The 13,921-nt window shown below is 51.3% G+C and overlaps 1 protein-coding gene across 1 annotated transcript in view; it reads right to left on the reverse strand.

The window, feature by feature from the left end:
* Positions 1 to 13,921, reverse strand: part of LOC119970954 (dentin sialophosphoprotein-like) — a 165,850-nt gene that overhangs the window by 95,264 nt on the left and 56,665 nt on the right. The window contains exons 8-10 of the mRNA XM_038806066.1: positions 8,620 to 8,718; positions 7,384 to 7,464; positions 2,479 to 2,568 (exon numbers count right to left, since the gene is read on the reverse strand). Coding sequence (XP_038661994.1) covers positions 2,479 to 2,568; positions 7,384 to 7,464; positions 8,620 to 8,718 — 270 coding nt within the window. The remainder of the gene's footprint in view (positions 1 to 2,478; positions 2,569 to 7,383; positions 7,465 to 8,619; positions 8,719 to 13,921) is intronic.

Here is a 13,921-nt window from a genome sequence, read left to right on the forward strand (position 1 = left end):
TACAAAGATGTCAGTCAAGGCCCCAGCAATTTCCTCCCTTGCTTCCCTCAGTAATCTGGGGTAGGTTGTATCAGTCCCAGGAGACTTATCTACCTTCATGTCTTTTAAAACATCCAATACCTCCTTTTTGATGTCAATATGACCCAGAGTATCCACACACCCTACCCAAGAATCAACTTCCACAAACTCCTTTTCTTTGGTGAACACTGATGCAAAGTACTCATTTAGTACCTCGCGCATTTCCTCTGGCTCAACACATAGATTCCCCCCACTATCCTTAAGTGGTCCAATCCTTCCCTTGGCCACCCTCTTGTTTTTGCATATGAGTAAAAAGCTTTGGGATTCACCTTGATCCTACTTGCCAAGAACTTTTCATGACCCCTCCTCACCTTCCTAATTTCCCGCTTAAGTATCTTCCTACTTTCTTTATACTCCTCAAGGGTTTCGATTGTCCCCACCCTTCTACACTGTACAAAAGCCTCCTTTTCTTTTTGACGCGGTTCACAATATACCTCATTATCGAAGGCTCCCTAAACTTCCCATACTTATCTTTCATTCTCTCAGGATCGTGACTTTCCTGAATCCTAATCAACTGTCGCTTGAATGACACCTACATGTCTAATGTTGATTTACCCTCCAACAGCTGCTCCCAATCCAAATTCTTCAGTTCCTGTCTAATGTTATCGTAATTTGCGCTTCCCCAGTTTAGTACCTTAACACTCAACCCTATCCAATAGCACCCTAAAACATATGGAATTATGGTCACTAATCCCAAAACGTTCCCCTCCTGAAACCTCAACCATCTGCCCAAGCATATTCCCCAAACCCAGGTCCTTCCCTAGTTGGACTGCTACATATTACATCAAGAAGCCTTCCTGGATATACCTTACAAACTCTGCCCCATTCAAGCCCCTAGCAATAAGTGTGTCCCAGTAAATATAGGGGAAGTTAAAATACCCTACCACAACGCTGTTACTTTTGCACCTGTCCAAAATCTCTCTATCTATCTGCTGCTCTATCTCTCGCTGGTAGTTGGGGGGCCTGTAATAAACCACCAACATTGTGATTGCCCCCTTCCTGTTCCTGAGCCCTACCCAGATTGCCTCCTTGTATGAGCTCTCCGAGGTGTCCTTCCATAGTACGGCTATAATATTCTCCTTAACCAGTAATGCTACTCCCCACCCCTTTGACATCCCCCTCTATCTCTCCTGAAGCATCTGTATCCTCCAACGTTCAGCTGCCATCATCGTTCCAAGTACTAATCAGTGCTCTACATTCATCTGCCTTACCTGCTATACTTCTGGTGTTGAATCAAACTCCAGGACGCTGCGTTTGAGCAGAATGGGTGATGTTGTTGTTTTCTTATTTTTCTTCTCTATTTCCCTTTCAGTTATTGCACCTTCTCAGCTAACGCTATGGTTCCCACCACCGCGCCATACTAGTTTAAATCCTCTCGAGTTATTCTCATTTGCTGCTATCTCACGTTGTCTGAAGTGCATGTGTGATGTACCATCAATTGGACGCGAGGCACGATGAAGGTCCAAACTTAGGATTTAATCAGCTAGTTGTCAGCCCGGTGGTCGACTACAGAGAAAGGCCGACCGCCGGGAACTCTGGGTACTTATACCCCACCTCGGAGGCGGGGTCTACTTGCCTCTCGATCAATTGGTGAGCAGTCACATGACTAGTCCCAGCCAATCAGACGAGAGGCACATGACCAGCCAGAGCCAATGGGAAACCAATGCTCTGCACCAATGGAGGTGCTCCCATTCATACCACCACAATGTGTACTGTGCTCAAATTGATGTTGTCCTTTGAGTTCCAAATCGCGCCGGTCGTGCCACGCTGTCTGGAGCTCCGGGGGCCACTCCGGCGCTGAACTAGCCCCCTGGGAAGGGGAGCATTCCTCAATATCGGGGACCGTTGATGCCGGAGTAGTTGGCGCCACTTTTCAAGCCGGCGTCAGAACTTGGCCGCGGGATTGCAGAATCCCCGCCTAAATATTTGGATAACTTCAGGCTGCATTAGTCTGTATCGCTGTTTAAATAGAAGGCGTGGTCCATTTAATATAGAGGTGAGGAGAAATGTTTTCTCTCAGAGAGTCGCAAGTCTTTGGAACTCTCTTCCACAAAAGATGGTGGGAGAGCGTTGTTGAATATTTCTAAGGCAGAGGTAGATATTTTCTTACTCAGCAAGAGGTTGAAGATTATCAGGGGTAGGTAGGAATGTGGAGTTGAGGTTACAATCATATCTGCCATAATCTTATTGAACACAGGACCAGGTTCAAAGGGCAAAGTGGTCTACTCTTGCTCCTAATTTGCATGTTCATATGCATTAAAATGTTGATGCCTTTTTGTCATTGAACTTGGAAGATAGAAACTTCAAATCTAAAGTTATGTTTTACCTGAATGATGTACAAATAGGGATTCATCTGGAAAAATGAAATATAATGTCAGGTAAAAATGGCTAATAACTTACTTGTTCCAGTTTCTGGAGGTAACTTGCTTTTTTGATCAGGTGACCCACTTTTCAGAAATGATTGTGATTCTTCATCAGCTCGATTACCACCTTGATAGAATGTAAATGTCAGGTGTGTGAGAAATTAAACATGATATAATATATTGAAGAGTTCGATGAAGAAACTAATTTATGCCCTTTTTGGAAATGTCGAGTTCATGTTTGATATGTTCCCGAATATAAAGTTTCAGGAATTGAAGTTTTAACTGTAGAAATTGGGAGCATCGATTGAGAAACTAAAAGGTAACCCTGATGAAAATGCATTGTTTTATTGTTTCCCACTTCTCCAATGCTACTGCCATACACCTTTCTAATCCCAACCTCCATGCCATCCCCTTGCACCCGAGGTATCCACACGCCATGTCTCCAATGTCATCCTGCCCCTCTCGTCCCTCCCATGCCAGCATGATCCAAGCTATTCCATCCATCTGATGCCATTCTTCTCGTCACTCCTTCCAGAGCTCTCCACCCATCTGCCTTCAAGGGGAAGGGTCAGAGAGGCATGTAATTTGGGGAGTTTACTGGTTCCCCCCACATTTCCTCCCCCATCTGCCCACACACCCTCCTTCCATGTCTGCTGAGGGGTGAAGGAGGCACAGTGGTCACTCCAGCATAGCGTGGATGCACTGAAGTGGGGTTGTGAGGTAAGACATGCCATTGCCACTGGGTCTTGGACACTGGCGTATTGGAATCTTTGTGCTTATGCAACCATGTGATGAAACGCCCCTGGCAGAGCAAATAACGTGGTTAATCCTTTTTTTCACACTGTATGACTGACCTCTTGTGTGCCTTCTGGGCACTGACATCATCAGCCACTTGCGCCCATGTAGTGTTGGTTTCCCTGTTTGGCCTCCTCCACCCATCAGATTGTTAGAGCACATTCCTGCACACCGACACATGGTCCAGGAGGCCGCATAGGGAGTCATCATTGCAATATCAGAGCTGGGCTGGCAGGTGAGCTTGCAGACTTCTCTCTGTTTTTGATCTGACTGTGTGGATGTCCGGCATCGTTTAAATATAGGGGACCGGATTCTCCGATTTTGAGGTTTTGTCTGGAGGAAGTGTATAGTTTTACGATGACAAAAATCAGCAAGCCCCAGCACTGACCCTCCGGCCAGTGAGGGGCTAGCAGCCACACCACATAAAATACACGGCCTTCACGGAATAAACGCCGGGTCAGAGGCCGCGCATGCGCACAGTGACGACCTGCAGCGATCGTGCTGTACAATACGGCGCCAACAGTGCGTGGACCCAACCTGTCAGATAGTGCCCCACTAGACATCCCCTCGCCACCGATCACCAGCCCTCACCGAAGACCCACAGCCAGCAGCACGGCTCTCCTCCTCCCCCCCCCCCTCCCCCCGATTGCGGCAGCACTGGACACAGTCCACAGCCGCCATGCTGGGTTCCCGACCGCTGAGACCATGGGCGGGATTCTCCAACCACCCGCCGGGTCGGAGAATCGCCGGGGGTCAGCACGAACCCCACCCCCACCGTCCACCTAATTCTCTGACCCCCCCAAATTCTGGCTCCTGTGTGAATCGCGCCGCCTGCCTCGGAGAATGGCGGGGACCGGCGCGACGCTATGGGTCCCGGGGCTGCCGGATTTCTCCTGGCCGGATGGGCCGAAGTCCCGCCGACGTGACCACGGGTCACACCGGCGTAAATTAAAACACCTTTATAATGGCGTCAACCAGTGCTGATGGTTGGTCACGGTGTGGGGTGGCCGCAGGAGAAGTGACAGCATGGCTGCAATCGGTCTGAAGGGAGAGGTGTGTGTGTGGAGGGGGGTTGTGAGGGGAGAGAGAGGGTGTGAGGGGGGTTGTGGAGGGGAGAGTGTGCGAGTGCCGGGAAGGGGGAAGATGGCGGGTGCCGGGGTGAGGGGGCGTGCAGGGGAGGGGAGAGAGGGCGAGTGCCGGGGAGGAGAGGGCGAGTGCCGGGTGAAGTGTTGGTGCCCTCTGCCTTTATAGTGTGTGTATTCTAACTGGTGATTGGCTGCGGTGTTTGTACATGTTGATTGGTCCCTGTGTGTGTCCATCAGTGTGTGACTGCACCATGATATACTGGTGTATATTATGACACTGGGGAGGGGAGGGCCAGTGCCGGGGAGGGGTGAGGGGGCGAGTGCCGTGGAGTGGGGGGGCGAGTGCCGGGGAGGGGAGGGCGAATGCCGGGGAGGGGAGGGCGAATGCCGGGGAGGGGAGGGCGAGTGCCATGATTCAGACTATCCACACACCCCACCCAAGAATCAACTTCCACAAAATCCTTTTCTTTGGCGAACATTGATGCAAAGTATGCATTTAACACCTCGCTCATTTCCTCTGGATCAACTCATAGATTTCCACACTGTCCTTAATGGGTCCAATCCTTCCCTTTGCCACCCTCTTATTTTTTGCATATGAATAAAAAGCTTTTGGATTCACCTTAATCAAACTTGCCAAGAACTAGTCCTGGACTCGGGTAAAGGATTAACTTTTTAGGACTGAGGTACGGAGAAGTTTCTTCACCCAGAAGATGGTTAATCTGTGGAATTCACTACCACAAAACATAGTTGAGACAAAAACATTGTGTAATTTCAAGTAAATTAGATATAGGGCTGGATTCTCTGCACCCCGACGGTGAAATCGTGTTCGGCGCTGGGGCGAGAATCCAGTTTCACGCATTAAATCGGGACAGCGCCAGTTCCACGATTCTCCACCCCTTGAAAAGCGGTGTACCCGGGCAGTCCGCTGCGCCGCGTATCCACCAGCTGCGGCCATTGCTGAAGACCCGCCCCGCTATTCTCCACCCCCGACCGGCCGAAGTCTCGACGCCGTATTTCTAATGTGGTCCAGCTATTCGGGATACTCGCGAGGTAGCTACAGGCTCAGCCGCGGCCGCCATAGTCGGGGGGCGGGCCGATCGGAGGGGTGAGGGTGCCTCATATGGGACTGATTCTTTATGTGCGGGCGATTCGGATCGGGCGAGTGGCAGATCGAGGGCACTATTTCTGCGGTCCAGGTCCGCGGTATGAGTCCGCCATGGAGCACGGCGCGGCCGCTGGAATCCACCGCCATGCACATGCGCGGCCTCTGATCCGGATGTGCGGGGGGCCGTATCGGCAGCTGGAGCTCCACGATAGCTGAATGCCAGCCACCTGCAAGACGGTGAATCTGTGGCCTTTTGATGGCAGTTTTTCTGCCGTTAATGAACACGGGCAGGATTCGGCGAGCCCCCATCGGGTCGGAGAATCGCCCGGGGGGTGGGGGGGGGGGGGGGGGGGGGGTGGCGTGAATCCCACCCACGGTGGCTGCCAAATTCTCCAGCGCTGGGGCTTTGGCAGGGGCGGGAATCGTGTTATACCAGCCAGCGGCTGCTAGCAACCCCCCCTGCGGTGAAAAATACCAAACAGAGTAAACACATTGTAATAAGGAACAGGAACTACAGTAATGGTACGTTTGGTTAGTAGTGAATGAATACATATGTATTTAGCTCAGCTCATTGCATCTATATCTGAGGAGAGTTTTACTATTTCTCAGATAGGTGCTGCATCAATAATTTAATAATGATGCAAAATTACATCTTACTTTTAATAATAACTGCTGGTAGGCTTACATTGCTGCCCTGAATATACTTCAGTCTCCTTCAACAGAATTTGGGGCAGCAGGGTAGCATGGTGGTTAGCATAAATGCTCCACAGCTCCAGGGTCCCAGGTTCGATTACCGGCTGGGTCACTGTCTGTGTGGAGTCTGCACGTCCTCCCCCTGTGTGCGTGGGTTTCCTCCGGGTGCTGCGGTTTCCTCCCACAGTCCAAAGATGTGCGGGTTAGGTGGATTGGCTATGCTAAATTTCCCGTAGTGTCCTAATTAAAGTAAGGTAAAGGGGGGGGTTGTTGGGTTACGGGTATAGGGTGGATACGTGGGTTTGAGTAGGGTGATCATGGCTCGGCACAACATTGAGGGCCGAAGGGCCTGTTCTGTTCTCTGTTCTAATTCCCCATTTTGGAGGCCATGCCTAGTGGCGGGAAGGGAAGCCGGGGTGATTTTCATTGGAGAGTGTCGCAACCTTACAGACACAATCTTGTGGTGTTCAGCTCATTAGTTATTCATGTGTGAGGAACACGTCAGATCCCATGGATTTATTCTCCCACGCCATCACCTCATTGCGCCAATATCTCGGAGATATTTGGGTTGTAAGGGACAACGCGGAGGAATAGAGTGCCCGCACAGCACAGGCCCACCCGTGGATCGGTGGGCTCCGATCGTGGGCCAGGCCAGCGTGGGGGCACCTCCCGGGGCCAGATCCCCCCCCCCCCTCCCCCCCGGAGGACCTCGGAGGCCACCCGCGCTTCCAGGTCCCACCGGTAAGTACCTGATGTAATTTAGGCCGGCGGGATCGGCTGGAAACGGACAGCCACCTGGCCCATTGCAGGCCGGACAATCGCCGGGGCCACTGCCAGTGGCCGCCGACCAGCACGCGCGATTCTGACCCGTCGGGGGGTCGGAGATATTTTTGGTCAAGTATTGCTGGAAAAGCCACCTGCCAAACAGGCAATGAGTGCCATGTAGAAGCAGAAGGGCAGAATACCCGAACATGGAATACCGCAAAACTCCCACAATCCCAACTTGGAAAAATGTTGCCGTTGATTCATCGTAACAAGGGTGAACACCTTCAGAACCCCTTCCCAGAGAGCTCTGTGGATGTCTCTACACAACACAAACAACAGTGATTCAAGAAGGATCACCACCTCAAGGAGAATTAGGAATGAGCATAAATGCATCATAGAATTATGGAATTCACAATGCGGAAGGGTCAAATTTGCCCATATCTCATGAGCGAACAGATGAAAAATTTGCTAAAAGTATTTCTTTCTTCATTGATCCCACCTTCAGTTCCTGGCCTATCCATTGAACTGTCCCCTTGATTATCAGCATTATTTTGATTGCTTGAAGGGGTTTTCTGTGATTCTACATAAACACAAAAATACAAAACAGTGTAAAGACATTGTATAAAGGAACAGGAACTACAGTAATGGTGCATTTAGTTAACAGTGAATGAGTACATATGTAGCTCAGCTCATTGCATCTTTATCCGAGGAGAGATTTACTATTTCTCAGTTAGGTGTTGCATCAATAACTTAATAATGATGCAAAATTACATCTTACTTTTAATAATAACTGCTCGTACGCTTCTATTGCTGCCCTGAATATACTTCAGTCTCCTGTAACAGAATTCCCCATTTTGGAGGCCTTGTGGCGGGAAGAGAAGTCGGGGTGATTTTCGTTGGAGAGTGTCAGAACCTTACAGACACAATCTTGTGGTGTTCAGCACATTTATTATGCATGTGTGAGGAACACATCGGGCGTGATTCTCCGCAAATGCGGGGAGTCGTAAAGGCTGCCGTGAAACTGGCCGTGTTTCACGGCAGCCCCCGCGCCCCCTCCCGGGACCCGATTCTCCCCCCCGGGTGGGGCTAGCAGCGCGGCCCCACGAAGCACGGCATCGCGGGCTTAGCGACTGTCGCTAAGCCCGCACGCCAAGGGTCATGGCGGCTGATGCGCACGATGACGTCAGACGCGCATGCGTGGATTGGACGGCTCCAACCCGCGAATGCGCGGATGACGTCATCACGCATATGCGTCAAATCCGCGAATGCCCGGGCCGTCATGCTCCTCCACCGATCGCGGGCCCATGCCACCCTTGGCACGGCCGTGCCAATCGGTGCCATGGTTGTCTGGAACGGCACTTTGCGGCCCTTTTCACGAACGGTGAGAGCAGGTGTGTTTGCTTTCGTGAAAACGGCCGTAAAGGCCTGGGAACTCGACCTATCGGCCAGGGGAGAATCGCTGTTCGCCGTTAAAAACGGCGAGCAGCGATTCATGTCGTGGGGCGGCCGTGGGGGGGGGGGGGGGGGGGGGGGGGGAGAATAGCAGGAGATCGGGAAAAATGTCGGGAAGGCCCTCCCGCTATTCTCCGACCCGTCGTGGGCAGCGGAGAATCGTGCCCATCAGATCCTATGGATTGATTCTCCCACGCCATCACCTCATTGCGCCAATATCTCGGTACCATATTTAAATGTTACCGCACAGCCAATCATTCTTCAACTCTGCTCCTTGACTCATCTTCAGTTCCTGTCTTACTTTTGTCTTTTATCTCATCCAATGAATTTTCCGATGGATTATAATCACTGTTTTGATCACTTGAAGGGGTTTGCTCTGAATCTACATGAACACAAAAATGCAAAACATAAACACATTGTACAAAGGAGCAGGAAATACGGTAATGATGCATTTGGTTGATAGTGAAAGAATACATATGTATTTAGGTCACCTCATTACATCTTTATCTAAGGAGAAATATTGTTATTTTACAGAGAGTTTTCGCGTCAATATCTTCGTAAACATGGAAAATTACATCTTACTTTTGATAATAATTGCTGGTAATTTTCTATCGTTGCCCTGAATATACCTTAGCCTCCTACAACTGGAGGGAGGGGAAGTAGGGGTGACCTTCGCTGGAGAGTGACGCAGCTGAACCTGCAAACCCTGTGGTGTTCAGCTCATTAATTATATATGTGTGAGGGCAGCATGGTAGTGCTGTGGTTAGCACTCCTGCCTCACGGCGCCGAGGACCCAGGTTTGATCCCGGCTCTGGGTCACTGTCCGTGTGCAGTTTGCACGTTCTCCCCTAGTTGATGTGAGTTTTACCCCTACAACCCAAAGATGTGCAGGGTCGGTGAACTGGCTATGCTAAGTTGCCCATTAATTGGAAAAAAATAATTGGGCACTCTCAATTTAGTTTTAAAAAATTATACACACGTGAGGAACACATCAAATCACATTGAGTTATCCTGCCACACCATCACCTCATAGTGCCAATATTTAAATGGTACCACACAGCCATTCACTCTTCCAGTCTGCTCCTTCATTCACGTCAAAAAACGATACAGCACAGGAACAGGCCCATCGGCCTTGCAAGCCTGTACCAGTCATAATACCACCCTTGGCCAAACCTTCAGCACTTATTAGTGCCGTATCCCTCGATACCCATCCTATCCATGTATTTGTCGATATGCCTTTTAAATACCGTTAATGTATCTGCTTCGACAACCTCCCCTGGCAGGCACTCACCATCCTCTGCGTAAAAAAACCTGCCTCGCACATCTCCTCTAAAGTTTGCCCCATGGACCTTAAACTTATGCCCAGTAGTGACTGACCTCTCCACCCTGGCAAAGAGTGCCTGCCCATCCACTCTATTCATGCCTCTAATAATCATGTAGATCTCTATCAGGTCACCCCTCCACCTCCGTTGCTCTAATCAAATCAGTCCGAGTCTATTCAGCCTGTCCTCATAGCTAACACCCTCCAGACAAGGCAATATCCTGGGAAACATCCTCTCCAAAGCCTCCACATCTTTCTGGTAGTGTGGTGAACAGAAATGTGCGCAATATTCAATGTGTGGCCTTATCAAGGTTCTAGAACTGTAGCATGACTTGCCAGTTTTTATCCTCGATGCCCCGTCCAACGAAAGCAAGCACTTTATATGCTTTCTTGACTACTTTGTCTACTTGTGTTGCCACTTTCAAAGATCTGTGGACCTGTACACCCAGACCTCTCTGACTTTCTATATTCCTAATTGTTTTGCATTTTACTGTATATTCCCCCTTTTTGTTAGAACTACCAAAATGCATTACCTCACATTTGTCCGGTTTAAACTCTATTTGCCATTTCTCTGCCCAAGTCTCCAACCTAACTATCACCTGCTCTTTCCTCTGACAGTCCTCAACACTATCTGCCACTCCACCAACCTTGGTGTCATCCGCGAACTTACTAATCAGACCAATGACATTTTCCTCCAACTCATTTATGTACACGACAAACAACAGAGGCCCCAGCACCGATCCCTGTGGAACACCACTAATCACAACCTTCCACTCAGAAAAACACCCTCTACTGCTACCCTCTGCCTTCTGTGGCCAAGCCAGTTTTGTACCCATCTTGTCACCTCACCTCTGATCCCGTGTGACTTCAACTTTTGTACCAGTCTGCCATGAGGCACCTTATCAAAGGCTTTACTGAAGCCCATGTAAACAACATCCAGCGCTCTCCCCATATCAATCATTTTTGTCACGCCTCAGAAAACCCGATCAAGTTAGTGAGGCACGACCTCCCCTTCACAATACCATGCTGTCTGTCACTAATGAGTCCATTTGTTTCCAAATGGGTATAAATCCTGTCCCTGAGAATTCTCTCCAATAATTTACCTACTACCGACGTGAGGCTCACCAGCCTATAGTTTCCTGGATTTTCCTTGCTATCTCTCTTAAACAGTGGTACCACATTAGCTAATGTCCAGTCATCTGGGACCTCACCTGTAGCCAATGAGAATACAAAGATGTCAGTCAAGGCCCCAGCAATTTCCTTCCTTGCTTCCCTCAGTAATCTGGGGTAGGTTGTATCAGGCCCAGGAGACTTATCTACCTTAACGTCTTTTAAAACACCCAATACCTCCTCCTTTTGATGTCAACATGACCTAGACTATCCACACACTCTACCCAAGAATCAGCTTCCACAAAACCCTTCTCTTTCGTGAGCACTGATGCAAAATGCTCATTTAGTACCTCGCGCATTTCCTCTGGCTCAACTCATAGATTCCCCCCACTGTCCTTAATGGGTCCAATCCTTCCCTTTGCCACCCTTTTACTTTTTGCTTTTATGAATAAAAAACTTTGGGATTCACCTTAATCCAACTTGTCAAGAACTAGTCCAGGACTAGGCAAAGGGATTAACATTTTAGGACTGAGATACGGTTCCGCGATTCTCTGCCCCCTGAAAAGCGGAGTATCCGGGGGAGTTCGCTGCGCCGCGTATCCACCAGCTGCAGCCATTGCTGGAGGCCCGCCCCGCTATTCTCTGGCCCGACCGGCCGAAGTCTCGACGGCGTATTTCTAATGTGGTCCAGCCATTCGGGATACTCGCGAGGTAGCTGCAGGCTCAGCCGCGGCCGCCATAGTCGGGGGCGGGCCGATCAGAGGGTGTGAGGGGGGGGCCTCATATGTGACTGAGCCTTTATTGTGCGGGCGATCTGGATCGGGTGAGCGGCAGATCGACGGCACTATTTTTGCGGTCCAGGTCCCTGGTTTGAGTCCGCCATGGAGCACGGTGCAGCCGCTGGAGGCCACCGCCATGCGCATGCACGGCCTCGGATCCGGAAGTGCGGGGGGCCGTATCGGCAGCTGAGCTGCGAGCTCCATGATAGCTGTGTGCCAGCCCCCTGCAAGACGGTGAATCTGTGGCGTTTCGATGGCAGTTTTTCTGGCGTTAAGCCACAGCGTGCGGACATAGTCCCTGAAACGGAGAATCCAGCCCGTAGTTCTTGGGGCTAAACGGATCAAGGGATATGGGAGGAGAAAGGAGCCGATACACAGGATTATTTTGTTCATCTTTCATCTCCAGCAGCATTGGTGAGGGCCTGTATTGCACCTTGTCGATGGCAGGCACTGCTGCTGTGCGTCTGTGATGGATAGAGTGAATTATTGTGGAAGGGATGCCAATCAAGCTGGCTGCTGCTTTGTCCTGGATGGTATCAAGATGTTTGTGTTGACCGGTGGGGGAGGTAGAGGGGAGGCGGTATCGTCATGGGAGACGGGTCGGGCAGGGTGTGCTGGCCTGGGGCGAGCAGTCGATGCGCTATGGCTAGTCGGCGGGGGAGGGGTCGAGGTGCCCTCTGATCCGGCTGATCACCTGGAACGTGAGGGGGCTGAATGGGCCGGTTAAGACAGCTAGGGTATTTTCTCATTTGAGGGGCCTGAAGGCGGACCTGGCTATGCTCCAGGAGACCCACTTGAAGGTGGTGGACCAGGTTCATCTGAGGAAGGGTTGGGTGGGGCAGGTTTTCCATTCAGGATTAGACGCGAAGAACCGGGGGGTGGCGATTCTGGTGGGGAAGTGGGTGGCGTTCGAGGCGTCTGAGGTGGTGTCGGACAAGGAGGGCAGATATATTATGGTGAAGGGTAGGCTGCAGGGAGAGAAGGTGGTGCTGGTTAATGTGTATGCCCCGAATTGGGATGATGCTGGCTTTATGAAGCGCATGTTGGGCCGCATTCCGGACCTGGAGGCAGGGGGCCTGATCATGGGGGGAGACTTTAACACAGTGCTAGATCCCCCACTGGACCGGTCCAGTTCAAGGACGGGAAGGAGGCCGGCGGCGGCCAAGGTGCTGAGGGGGTTTATGGATCAGATGGGAGGGGTGGATCCCTGGAGGTTTGGGAGGCCGAGGGCGCGGGAGTATTCCTTTTTCTCCCATGTACATAGGGTTTACTCCCGAATAGATTTTTTCGTCCTGAGCAGGGGATTGATCCTGAAGGTGCAGGATGCCGAGTATTCGGCAATAGCAATTTCAGACCATACTCTGCACTGGGTCGATCTGGAGATGGGGGAGGCGCGGGACCAGCGCCCGCTGTGGCGCCTGGATGTGGGGATGCTGACTGATGAGGAGGTGTGTAGGAGGGTCCGGGGAAGTATTGAGGGGTATCTTGAGACCAACGACACGGGGGAGGTCCGGGTGGGGATGGTCTGGGAGGCTCTGAAAGCAGTGATCCGGGGGGAGCTGATTTCCATCCGGGCCCATAGGGAACGGAGGGAGAGGAGGGAGAGGGAGAGACTGGTGGGGGAGCTCCTGGACGTGGATAGGAGGTACGCGGAGGCCCCGGAGGAGGGGTTGCTGGGGAAACGGCGTAGTTTGCAGGCCAAGTTCGACTTGTTGACCACCAGAAAGGCGGAGACACAGTGGAGGAGGGCGCAAGGCGCGGTATATGAGTATGGGGAGAAGGCGAGCATGATGTTGGCGCATCAGCTCCATAGGCGAGATGCGACTAGGGAAATTGGTGGAGTGACGGATAAGGGTGGGAATGTGGTGCAGAAGGGAGCAGAGGTGAACGGGGTCTTTAGGGACTTCTACGTGGAACTGTACCGGTCGGAACCACCGGTGGCGGGGGGGGGATGGAGAGCTTCATGAACAGGCTACGTTTCCCAAAGGTGCAAGAGGAGCTGGTGGAGGGGCTGGGGGCGCCGATAGAGTTGGAGGAGCTAGTTAGGGGGATTGGTCAAAGAGGTAAGGCGCCGGGGCCGGATGGGTTTCCGGTGGAATTTTATAAAAAGTATGCGGATCTGGTGGGCCCCCTGTTGGTGCGAGCCTTCAATGAGGCATGGGAGGGGGGGCTTTGCCCCCGACGATGTCACGGGCGCTGATCTCTCTGATCCTGAAGCGGGATAAGGACCCCTTGCAGTATGGATCATACAGGCCAATCTCGCTCCTCAATGTTGACGCTAAGTTGCTGGCGAAGATCCTGGCCACCAGGATAGAGGACTGTGTGCCAGGTGTGATACGCGACGATCAGACAGGATTTGTCAAGGGAAGACAGCT

This window comes from Scyliorhinus canicula, chromosome 9, assembly GCF_902713615.1.
Source record: "Scyliorhinus canicula chromosome 9, sScyCan1.1, whole genome shotgun sequence".
Taxonomy (NCBI): domain Eukaryota; kingdom Metazoa; phylum Chordata; class Chondrichthyes; order Carcharhiniformes; family Scyliorhinidae; genus Scyliorhinus; species Scyliorhinus canicula.